The 13,161-nt window shown below is 40.6% G+C and overlaps 1 protein-coding gene across 1 annotated transcript in view; it reads left to right on the top strand.

Moving 5' to 3' along the window:
• The window catches only part of DNAAF9 (dynein axonemal assembly factor 9), a 146,989-nt gene that overhangs the window by 90,155 nt on the left and 43,673 nt on the right, over window positions 1–13,161 (top strand). Inside the window, exons 21-22 of the mRNA XM_068565644.1 lie at window positions 6,306–6,409; window positions 12,536–12,682. Of these exons, the coding sequence (XP_068421745.1) occupies window positions 6,306–6,409; window positions 12,536–12,682 (251 nt within the window). The remainder of the gene's footprint in view (window positions 1–6,305; window positions 6,410–12,535; window positions 12,683–13,161) is intronic.

Here is a 13,161-nt window from a genome sequence, read left to right as displayed (position 1 = left end):
CACCACAGAGCTGGAAGGGAGGTAATGTGAATAGCCCCAAGCTAAAATACCATAGATTTCCACTGTTCTTACCAAGCTTCAGTAGAATTCCTTAAATGCTTCTCAGTTTTGTTGTATAACTTTGGTCCATTTCCAGAGTCCTTAACTAGTTGTTTTTGACAGTCCAGTTTTATGGCTGCTTCCTGGGGAGAGAATTTTCCAGACTCCTCACAGCCATTTCAGGAGTCCCGACCCTGAGGCTTTTGAAAGATATTTTCACTTGGTAAAGAATTGTAGGTTGACCATTTCTTTCTGTGCTTCAAAGATGTTGCTCCACTCCACTGTCTTCTTGCTAACATTATTTCTGAGCAGAAATCTACTGTCATTCTTATCTTTGTTCCTTTCTATATAAGGTGTCTTTTATTACCAGCTGCTTTTAAGATTTTCTTTCTTTTTATCACAGATTTTAAGCAATCTGATCTTTTTGTGACTGGTGTGGTTTTCTTCATGTTGCTTATGCTTGAGATTCATTTAGTTTCTTGAATTGATGGATTTAGAGTTTTCCTCAAATTTGGAAATTTTTTGGCCATTATTTCTTCAGTTTTTCCCCTCTCCTTCAAGGATTCCAGTTACATACATTTGGCTGCCTAAAGTTGTCCCACAGCTCCCTGACGCTCTGTACAATTATTTTTAGTCTTTTTTCTCTTTGTGTTTTATTTTGCATAGTTTCTACATATTCTGATTTACTAATCTTTTGTTCTGCATTGTTGTTACGAGTTTGTTAAATTAACATTTGTTAAACGGAACACAGGCTGCTGAAGGTGAGCCAGATTCAGCAAAAGACCACGAAAGAAATTGAAATAAAGAAGTTTATTACTCACAGGTCCAGGAGGAAGTACATGGCATGCCTTGAGGGGCTACACGGAGGTGCGGGGGGCAGGGGGCGGTGGTCAAGGCAAGGTGCAGGCTGGACCTGGGTACATGCCTTTATTAAGGTCTGTGGGTTGGAGTGCTTTGGGATTCCTTAGCCTTTTGGCTAAGGCCAAACTGGTCAATTCAAACCAAAAAGAGTGGGGTTTTGGTAAGCTCCATGGAGGTCTTATATAAGGGGCACACAAGGGGAAGGCACTAAGGAGGCAGGGGAGACTGTTGATGACAAGGGTTGCTGGGAAAGTCATATCAGGAACTTACATTTGCCTGTGACTCTGCAGGCTGTTGTCTAGGGCATGTGCTCACATGAGGGGGCTAGTGTCAGTTTAAGGCCTGTGCAGCCTGCTTGGCCAAACAAAATGGATGCTGAGGCAGCAGTACCACGGAGTAGCTAAGCTCTCAACAGTTGTCGTGTCATTAGTCTTATCCAGTGTTTTTTTCTTCTCAGAAATTGTATTTTTCATCTCTAGAAGTTTAATTTAGACATTTTTTACATCTTTCATGTCTCAGGTTAACATGGTTCAGTCTTTCCTCTAGCCGCGAACATAGGGAATACAGTGATAATAACTGCTCTATTTCTCTTCTACTCTTATCATCTGGGCCTTTCTTTTAAGCTTTGTTAGGCAGGAAGCAGAGCAGCATTTAGTTTAGGACTAATTTTACCCCGGTAATGAGGCAAAATCATCTTGAGAACTCTACCTGCCATCCCTATGAAGTATGAGGTTTTCCACTGTGGCTGGTGCGAATGGGCAGAATATCTGGTGCAAGGTATGAATTGATGTTCATTGTTTTACATGGGAATATCCATTTTTTCCAGCACCATTTGTTGAAAAGACTCTCCTTTCTACTTTGAATTGTCTTTGCACCTTTGTTGAATATCAGTTGACCATATATCTACTATTTCCTACAAGCCTCAGTGAATGGTTGGCCCTCAGGCAGCACCTTCATTATCCCTGTAGCAATTTACAGATTCCAGAGTATTTTTCCCATCAGGCAGAGATTTTTTAGCAGTGAGGAGCAGAGATGCTGGTACCATTGACACATAAAGTCTGAGAACTCTGGTGACCAAGCTGAGTTTCACCTTCCTGTGATGGGAAGGCCCAGGCAGTGGCCATCTGCTTCATTCTGCACCCTCTCATGTGTTCCCTTGTGCTGATATGAAACTGTTGAGGGACACTTTAAAAGAGAAAGTTCTCTGCAGCACTGAGCATGGATGAATTATATAGCATATACCTACAACATACATATTACCCACAGTTGCGTGTTACCTACAGCATGGATGACTCTCAGGAACAGGATGCTGAAAGAAGTAAGCAAGTCACAGAAGAACACATGTATTAAGATTCCATCTGTATGAAAGTAAAAGAGACAAGACTAAATCATATATAGTTTATAGATACATTGAAGTATGGTAAAGCTACATAAAATTTGGGATGTTGGTTCCCTCTGGGTGGAAGAGAGAGGGCCTTTGCGGAAGGGCATTGAGTAGGCTTCAAAGGCACTAGGAATACTTGATTTATTAAGCTGAGTGGTGCATATACAGGCATCAGGGTTTGTTGTTGTTTAGGTTTTTTTCTTTAAATCATGTGTGTATACTTCACATACTGTCACACACACAGAATGAAAATTATCCAGCCATTGCATCATAATATTTTCCCAGCAGTGATAATGTTCCCTCTTTACACAGGCTGGACCATTGGAGGATTTTTATTTTATTTATTTATTTATTTATTTATTTATTTATTTATTTTTGGCTGTGTTGGGTCTTTGCTGCATGAGGGCTTTCTCTAGTTGTGGCGAGTGGGGGCTAGTCTTCATTGTGGTGCACATGCTTCTCATTGCGGTGGCTTCTCTTGTTGCGGAGCATGGGCTCTAGGCACGTGGGCTCAGTAGCTGTGGCTCAAGGGCTCTAAAGCGCAGGCTCAGTAGTTGTGGCGCACGGGCTTAGTTGCTCCGCGGCATATGGGATCTTCCCGGACCAGGGATGGAACCCGTGTCCCCTGCATTGGCAGGCGAATTCTTAACCACTGCGCCACCAGGGAAGTCCAAGCGTTTTTATTTGTACAGCCAGTTGTCTGAAGGAGGAAAAGCCATATTCTTCATTAACACTTGGTGTCTTATTTTGCCCTGAGGGCTCATTCCTGTTAGACTTCCGGGGATGTAGAGGTCACTCAAAGGCAGCCCTGCTGTAGTCCCCTGCTACTTCTTGGGTACTGAGGGGGAACTTCCTCTTACCTTGGGTTTTCAGACTCACAGAATGGAGAAGGAATGAAAGAGCCCATTAAGCAAGGCACCAGGGATTGGTTAAGGAGCCAGAGAGATCTCATCAGGAATTGGCTCCCCCAGTCACTGAGAAGCCCTTGCAAAGGCATGTCCTATCAGACAACAGTTTGACAGTCACAAGTCCAGAACAGGTACTGGAAGTGTTACTACTTCAAGTGGATTAGGATCTAAGAGACTGGGGCACTGGCATTGGACCACCCAGTGAGAGACTTCAGTTATCTCATGTGTGCCCTGAGAATAATAACAGAGTTACTATTCCCAGAGCAAAGGGTAGTTGCAACACAGAACAGTCTGCACCAGTACTAAAATCAGCTCTTGCCCTGGGCCAGGCCCCATAGTGAGTGCTTTTCCAGCACTGCCTTGTGAATTTCTCTCTGCCTCTTTTCCATTTTGTTTTGAAGCTTTAGAATCTAGAGGGAGAAGAAGTGCTGGAGATGACCTCCCTGATCCACTTCTTTTCCCATCTTCCCAGTGACTACTTGGAATGTACCAACTCTCAGATATGTGCTGTTTTCTGGAAGCTTTGGAGTGATTTTGAGGCTGTTTTCTGGAAGCTTTTGAGTGATTTTGGGTCCAGGAGGCCTTTGAGTGGTACTTGTTCCTGAGAAGCTTCATGTTAGAGGTATACAGGTGGACGGTGAGCCCAGGACATGGAAGGGTCCAGATACTAAGCAGTAGGTAGGGGAGCAGTTTCTACCTGATTACACCTGTTGACCCCTCTTTCCTCTAACAGTAGGTAGAGTCATCTTGTGGCTGGAGTTTAAGAAGTTGTGGTGTTAGGAGAGTGTTAAGGGCTTTGGTTGGGCCCAGGAGGAGTTGATGGAAGGAGATGGCAGTGGTGGGACTGCCAGGCAGCACTGAGGGCTTGTTGAGGTTGAGCAAGCAGAGAAGGTACCTCATCAGATTAGCCACAAATGGGCTGTGGAGAGAGCAGAGGTAAAGGAAAAAAGAGAACCGAAGTGGCTAGCATGGTACAGTGCCCTGGCATCAGACAAACCTGTGTTCTGTACTTGGCTCCACTATCAAGCAGTTCTATGACTTTTGGGAAGATCTCTCTAAGCTTGAGTTTCCCATCAGTCCTCTAAAAATAATACTACCTCTTACAATTGTTGCAAAGATGGAAAACTGTAATGTATATGACATGGTTGGTGCTTAGTAAATACTAAATAAAATCTGTTCCCATCCCTTTCCCTGACAAAACAGAGATCAAACGTTTGTCTTGTCCCTGGGGATTGGCCCTGAATGTGGATGAGAGGAAAGTCAGAAATTTCTGAGCAATAAGGGAAAATGGGGGAACTGAAGGCTTCAAAGGCTCAGTGACATCACGGGATGAGGTTTGGGGAGTGAGATAGTTAAAAGTATGATGGCATTTTGTAGTCAGAGAGTAGGTTCTGGAGCTGAAGATTTCAGAAGTTAAGACATTCTGGGTGCTGCTTTACTGGTATGGAACTGGCATTGAGGAGCAGCAAGGCCAGAGCATGGCATGGCCCACCCCCTGATCTCTCAGAGGGAATGGGAGTCTCAGCTTTGGAAGAGAAGACTGTGAACACATTCAGAAGCTGTTTGAAGTGTTGTAGCATAATTAGGAGGGCAGTAGATGTGAGCAGTGAAGGAAAGGAGGGGCATGAGTCTCTGAGGGAATGAAAATATTGTGCCATTGTGGGAGGGAGTGGTCTGGGAACAGCAGTGATGAACCTTGGCATGGGTGCGGGATGAGGCTGGAGCATGAGGAGCCTCCACTCAAGAGGGCCATAGGGCAAGACTGTGTGTAGGTGAGGCTAGGTTATACTTCTTAGAGGGTAGGAGCCTTACAGGACTTGAACCATTGCGTGCCTTGAACTGGGCTGGCTGGTAAGGTTGGCATTAGTTCGCTCTGACTGGTTGTCTTGTTCTTTCGTTGATATTCAGGCTTCAAACCGTCCTCTAGTACCTAAAAACTGCTTCCACCTCCCCCACTTCTCCCCACCCCCCATTAACATGCACACACACAAGCACACATACTCTCTAGACCCCTCTCTGCCTCCTGAAACCCCACCTTCTCAGGAAACCTTCAAAACTTGGCCTTTGCTCTTCTTGTCATTACAACTTACACAGCTTTGGGGCTGCCTTTTTAGAACTACAGCTCAAGGAATCAGTCCCTCTTCTTGGTCTCATGTCCTCTGCCTTAGCAATAAGATATTGGCGGTTTTCCCCAAGCCTGTGCCTTGAGCTCTAAGAAATACTTTATCTCTTCTCTGTTTGTGAAAACATGGAAAGAAAGGCTATTACAGGAATAGGAAGGATCCAGCTTGGACCATTCCAGAGAGCAGCTTCACCTAGGGGTCTTATGGGTGCTCTGGGTGCTTCATTTGGGTTTCCAAAGCAAGCCCAGGCCCAGCCTTAACCCTTGTCACCTTAGTGTCCATCAATTCTGTCATCTACTCCCTAGGGCCCATATTCAGCTGCTGTGTAACCTTGGCCACCCAGGAAACAAGCAGCTCTCCTTAAACCTGAATCCTTATTCTAAGGAACCCACACTCAGTGTCCATGTCCCACCCATCTTGCTTTTGGGAACTACAGAACAGCAGCCTCCAGTGTCTGTAGAATTCACTTATTGCCTAACTCACATGTTCCTTTCCTGGCAAGGGGCCCTTAAGCACCCTTCACCAGTCTTTCAACAACTGATGCCCTAGTGCTCTTTCTTGGGCCTTATGTGAGAGATGTGGTCACTTCAGAGCTGAGCCGGCTTCTGCCAAAACAGTAGAAAGGAGCATCTATAAACTCAGTAATGGAGCAGACATACCCAAAGTCTTTTTTAGTGTATTTCCCTGGAAGAAACCCATAAGTGAATGTGAATTTTGCCTCTCTCCATCAGCTGATAACTTACTCACTTGTTGCTTTTTCTAATTCTTATGCAAAGACTGTATCTGATGCCTCATTTCTCTCTGAGGCCCTAGGAGGGTACATTGGCTTTCTCAGAGCACAGGGCTCAGCATAAAGATTGTTTAACTTAACCACTTCAGATGGTCTCTAGCTACCCCTCTGTCTTGGCCTGGAACCTGCAGGAAGAACATTGTGATACTGGCCCCCAGAATCCAGCCCTCCAGCTCTTACCAGCTCTCTTTTCCTTCCAGGGAAAGTACATTTCTTCTCTGGTGGACTTCTGTTTTCTGACCGTCATCACGGAAATATCATCATTTCCAAGAATCACATGAATTCCGTTTTGTTCTATGATGGGGTAGGTGTTTTACAGTCCATGGTTTTGATGTTCAGAAAGATACTCACACTTCTGAGGGAAAATCAAATAACTCCCTGTCCTCCCTCTACCACCACAGGGCAGGATGTTAGGAACCAGCGCTGCCCTTGAGGCAGGCAGGCAAGAAAGTCATGGAGAGGCTCTTGTGAGCCATAGGGGTAGCTATGAGTTTCCCCTAGCCTATACCCTTTGGCCAGGGCACAGCTCATCACAGTGTGACACCAGAGCAGAGGGCAGGGCCTCCACCCTGTGTGGTCTCAGCCTCAAAACCAGCTTGTTCGGGAGCCGGGACAGAGACCGGGTAAAGTGGTTTGGTCAGATAGCTCTGAAAATGAATTCTGTGAGCAAGTCAGAAAGAGTTATGTCTTTCTTCCACATAGAACCTGGTTCCTTAAAGGCTGTTCAAAAATGCAGGCAGACCAACCAGACAGGTTAGATGGCTATATTAGGTGAAAGCTTTGATATTTGATATTAATTAGGTTAAAGAGTCTTCCAACATCAGGAAGGAAAGGGTGAAACTTAAGGGCTGGAATGATAAGTTACGTAGTTTTGGGGTGGGTGGGGATGGATTTTTAACTCACATCAAAAATGAAAATAAACTTCTGAGAAAATTAAATATTTTAAAATTTCATAAGTAAAAAGAAGGATATAGTTGCAAATTATTTTTCTTATGAAAACTTTTTTAAATTTAATTTTTATTTTACATTGGGGTATAGTTGATTTACAGTGTGTTAGTTTCAGGTGTACAGCAAAGCGATTCAGTTATACATATACATATATCCATTCTTTTTCAGATTCTGATGAGAACTTTTAAGATCTACTGTCTTAGACATATATATATTATTAAATGATCACCACAGTAAGTCCGGTTAAGGAGAATATAAAAATGAATATTTATTAAATCTTTAGGGACAGGAAGACTTTCTAATCTAAGCTTAGAAATGATACAAGAAATTCTAAAGAAAAAGTTTGTCAGATTTGACCACTTAAGGATTTTTTAACTTTTTGCTGATAATTTATTGAAGTATACTTTAAGTGCAATTAACTGGCTACAAGGACTTATTGTACAACACAGGGAATATAGCCAATATTTTATAATAACTATAAATGGAATATAACCCTTAAAAATTGTGAATCACTATGTTGTACACCTGAAATTTATATAATATTGTACACCAGCTATACCTAAAAAAAAGCATGTAAAATATCTCATAATATTTTTATACTGATTACATTTAAAATATTTTGGATATGTTGGATTGAATAAAATATATTATAAATACATACATACATACAGTTAACTGTATCTGTTTAAAGTTTTGGCAGATGTATATATTCATGAAACCACCAGCACAGTCAAGATACAGATTTTTGTCACCCCCCAAACGTTTTCTAATACCTTTTTGCAGATCATCTTTCCCCCCAGCTTCTGGCTTCAGGCAACCACTTATTAGCTTCCTGTCACTGTAGATTAGTTTGCATTTTCTAAAATGTTATATAAATGGACATCATACATTCTGTACCCTTTTGAGCCTGGCATTTTTCACTCAGCATGATTTTTAGGTCATCCATGTTGTTGTGTGTATCAATAGTTTTTCCTTGGCCACAGCAATCAGAGAAGAAAAAGAAATAAAAGGAATCCAAATTGGAAAAGAAGAAGTAAAGCTGTCACTATTTGCAGATGACATGATACTATACATAGAGAATCCTAAAGATGCTACCAGAAAACTACTAGAGCTAATCAATGAATTTGGTAAAGTAGCAGGATACAAAATTAATGCACAGAAATCTCTTGCATTCCTATACACTAATGATGAAAAATCTGAAAGTGAAATTAAGAAAACACTCCCGTTTACCATTGCAACAAAAAGAATAAAATATCTAGGAATAAACCTACCTAAGGAGACAAAAGACCTGTATGCAGAAAATTATAAGACACTGATGAAAGAAATTAAAGATGATACAAATAGATGGAGAGATATACCATGTTCTTGGATTGGAAGAATCAACATTGTGAAAATGACTCTACTACCCAAAGCAATCTACAGATTCAATGCAATCCCTATCAAACTACCACTGGCATTTTTCACAGAACTAGAACAAAAAATTTCACAATTTGTATGGAAACACAAAAGACCCCGAATAGCCAAAGCAATCTTGAGAACGAAAAATGGAGCTGGAAGAATCAGGCTCCCTGATTTCAGACTATATTACAAAGCTACAGTAATCAAGACAGTTTGGTACTGGCACAAAAACAGAAACATAGATCAATGGAACAGGATAGAAAGCCCAGAGATAAACCCACGCACATATGGTCACCTTATCTTTGATAAAGGAGGCAAGCATATACAGTGGAGAAAAGACAGCCTCTTCAATAAGTGGTGCTCGGAAAACTGGACAGCTACGTGTAAAAGTATGAAATTAGAACACTCCCTAACACCATACACAAAAATAAACTCAAAATGGATTAAAGACCTAAATGTAAGGCCAGACACTATCAAACTCTTAGAGGAAAACATAGGCAGAACACTCTATGACATAAACCACAGCAAGATCCTTTTTGACCCAACTCCTAGAGAAATGGAAATAAAAACACAAACAAATGGGACCTAATGAAAGTTAAAAGCTTTTGCACAGCAAAGGAAACCATAAACAAGACCAAAAGACAACCCTCAGAATGGGAGAAAATATTTGCAAGTGAAGCAACTGACAAAGGATTAATCTCCAAGATTTACAAGCAGCTCATGCAGCTCAATAACAAAAAAACAAACAACCCAATCCAAAAATGGGCAGAAGACCTAAATAGACATTTCTCCAAAGAAGATATACAGATTGCCAACAGACACATGAAAGAATGCTCAACCTCATTAATCATTAGAGAAATGCAAATCAAAACTACAATGAGATATCATCTCACACTGGTCAGAATGGCCATCATCAAATCTAGAAACAATAAATGCTGGAGAGGGTGTGGAGAAAAGGGAACACTCTTGCACTGTTGGTGGGAATGTAAATTGATACAGCCACTATGGAGAACAGTATGGAGGTTCCTTAAAAAACTACAAATAGAACTACCATACGACCCAGCAATCCCACTACTGGGCATATACCCTGAAAAAACCATAATTCAAAAAGAGTCATGTACCCAAATGTTCATTGCAGCTCTATTTACAATAGCCAGGACATGGAAGCAACCTAAGTGTCCATCATCAGATGAATGGATAAAGAAGATGTGGCACATATATACAATGGAATATTACTCAGCCATAAAAAGAAATGAAATGGAGGTATTTGTAGTGAGGTGGATGGAGTTAGAGTCTGTCATACAGAGTGAAGTAAGTCAGGAAGAGAAAAACAAATACAGTATGCTAACACATATATATGGAATCTAAGGAAAAAAATAAAAAGGTCATGAAGAACCTCGTGGCAAGGTGGGAATAAAGACACAGACCTACTAGAGAATGGACTTGAGGATATGGGGAGGGGGAGGGGTAAGATGTGACAGGGTGAGAGAGTGGCATGGACATATATATACACTACCAAATGTAAAATAGATAGCTAGTGGGAAGCAGCCGCATAGCACAGGGAGATCAGCTCGGTGCTTTGTGACCACCTAGAGGAGTGGGATAGGGAGGGTGGGAGGGAGGGAGGCGCAAGAGGGAAGAGATACGGCAACATATGTGTATGTATAACTGATTCACTTTGTTATAAAGCAGAAACTAACACACCATTGTAAAGCAATTATAGTCCAATAAAGATGTTAAAAAAATAGTTTTTCCTTTTTATTGCTTTATTGATGAGTAGTATTCCATTGTATGGATGTAGCATAAAATTTATCACACTAATAATTTAAAACTCTAAAAAATATTCAAAAGGGGAATTAAAAGACAAAAACACAAACCAGGAAAACTGTTTTTGGTGATTAAAAAAAAATGAGTTGCTGTTTCTTTTCTATGAAGAGCTCTAACTTTATCAACATGAAAACACTGAGTGCCAGGTCATGGGTGTTCAGAGGACGTGAGGTTAGTTAACAGATACGTGGAAGCACATCAGATGCATGCTACCATGTATAACAGTAAATTAGTAAATTAGTAAAGAGTAGATAAAAGGTACAGTGAAGTAGACAAAAAGTGAAGTGGAATTGATAATATGAATGTCCAGTCATAGGGGTGGGCTAAGAGGGGAGTCGGATGCAGCCTTTGAAAATGTTTACAGATAGTTTACAACAACATGGTAGGTGCTAATGGTAGATTAAGTTTTAAAAGCAAGATATGAAACTGTAAAAGTGAATATGATTTCCCAGTACATAAAAAAGGGAAGTCAATGAATAAATAGGAAGAAAAGACTAGAAGGAAAAGTACTAAAATGTTAGCTGTAGTTGGAGTTGGGTGATGGGACCTTGGATTAATTTTTTTAACCTTTATTCTCTATTTTTATATTTTTCTCAAATTTTTATTTAATGAACATATGACTTTCATAATGAAATCTTAAATGATTAAAAAAAAAAAAAAAGGGACTTCCCTGGCAGTCCAGTGGTTAAGACTCCATGCTCCCAATGCAGTGGGACCAGGTTTGGTCCCTGGTTGGGGAACTAAAATCCCACAGAATACAACTAAGCCCATGTGCTGCAATTAGAGAAGCCCACCGCCAAAAATAAATAAAAATTTTAAAGTATATATAAACTAACTTTAAAAAAGAAACCTTTTCCTCTAAGATCAGGAGCAAGACGAAAATACTTGCTTTTGCCACGTCTATTCAACATAGTATTGGAAGTCCTAGCCAGAGCAATTAGGCGAGCAAAAGAAATAAAAGGCATTTAAATTGGAACGAAAGAAGTAAAAGTAGCTCTGTTCATGGATGACATGATTTATATGTAGAAATTCCTAAAGATTCCCCCCACACACACACAAATTGTTAGAATTAACAAACGAATTCACCAATGTTGCAGAATACGAAATAAACCGATAAAAAAACAGTTGCATTTCCGTACCCAAACTGTGAATAATCCGAAAAGGTTCTTAAGGAAACAATTCCAATAAATTTAACCAAGGAGTTGAAAGACTTAAGACACCAAAATCCACAAAACATTGCTGAAAGAAATTAAAGAAGACCTAAATAAATGGTAAGACATCCCACGTTCATGGGCTGGAAAACTTAATATTAAAATAAGATGACAGTACTACCCAAAGCAATCAATAGATTCAGGGCAATTCCTGTTAAAACCCCAATGGCGTTTTTTACAGAAATGAAAAAACCCATCCTGAAATTCATATGGTATCTCAAGGGACCCCCCTGCCAAAATAGCCAAAATGATCTTGAAAAAGAAGAAAGTTGGAGGACTCACACTTCCTAATTTCAAAACTAGCTACAGAGCTACAATAATTGTAACAGTGTGGTATTGGTGTAAGATTAGATATGTAGACCAGTGGAACAGAATAGAGAGCCCAAAAAGAAAGTCTTGCTTATATGGTCAAATGATTTTCAACAAGGGTGCCAAGATCATACAATGAGAAGAGGACAGTCTTTTCAACAAACAGTGCTGGAAAAACTGGATATCCACATGCAAAAGAATGAAGTTAGACTCTTACCTTACACTGTATACAAAAAAAAAAAAACTCAAAATGGAGTATAAGCCTAAATATGGGAACGAAAACTATTAAATTCTTAGAAGAAAACATAGGAGTAAATCCTCGTGACCTTGGATTAGGCAGCAGTTTCTTGGATTTGACACCAAAAGCACAGACAACAAAAGAAAAAATATATAAGTTGGACTTCATCAAATTTTAAAACTTCTCTGCATCAAAAGACTCTATTAAGAATGTGAAAAGCAGCCCACAGAATGGGAGAAAATATTTGCAAATCATTTATCTGATAAGGGATTAATATCCTAGGAAGAGATGATATTTTCAGTTTAGGAGAAAAGACCCTGCACTTCCTATATCTCCTAAAACTGGGTGTGGGCAAGCACATCTATAACTGAATCCCAGTAAACCACGTAATGTGAAAATAACTGGACTGACGTTCACCATATGTGTTCTGACAGTAGATGTGAGGGCTTGTATCATGCATATGGTTTTTCTCAGTGATGCTCCCTCTTTTTCTCTTTAGGATTCCACCAGTATTGTTGCTGCCCTTCTGATAGACTTCAAAAGTTCATTGCTTCCCCATCTTCCAGTTCATTTCTGTGGATCAAGCAATTTTCTGATGATTGCCCTTTTCCCCAAATCCAAGATATACCAGACATTTTACTCAGAGGTAACATCAATCATTATTCAGCATAACAATTACTGCCCTTTTTCCTAGTAATTTAGTTGGTAAGGCAATGTTTCAGGGCTAACAGTGAGGTGCTGAGAGGGAGAGTTGGGAGGGCTGGTGTGAGTGTGGCTGCTTCTGATCTTTTGGGGTCCTGGAATAGTACTCTTGCCATTGAAAGGTGAGAACCTAAAGGAACTGAACAAAAGGCTTTTTAACTTCTAAGAAAAATCTTCTTTGTCCCTTATAAGTCATAAGTAGACTCATTTTCCTTTTAGCTACTTTATTGAGTTGTTGGGCCCTACCTACTGGGTCAGAGCTCTCTACCCTACCCCAAAATCTCCCTCCCCATGGTTCATAGGCCCTGCCCTTGCAAGTGGTTCCACTTGGCAGGCTGCACACCATAGACCCTCAGCACAGATTTTACGAGTGAAGGGAGCTCACCAAGAATTATACAGCCTACTTAGAGACCAAGCAGTAGC

The sequence above is a fragment of the Eschrichtius robustus genome, chromosome 16, assembly GCF_028021215.1.
Source record: "Eschrichtius robustus isolate mEscRob2 chromosome 16, mEscRob2.pri, whole genome shotgun sequence".
NCBI lineage: Eukaryota > Metazoa > Chordata > Mammalia > Artiodactyla > Eschrichtiidae > Eschrichtius > Eschrichtius robustus.
Note: the sequence above shows the minus strand (reverse complement) of the source record. Positions and strands in the feature narration are given on the sequence as shown.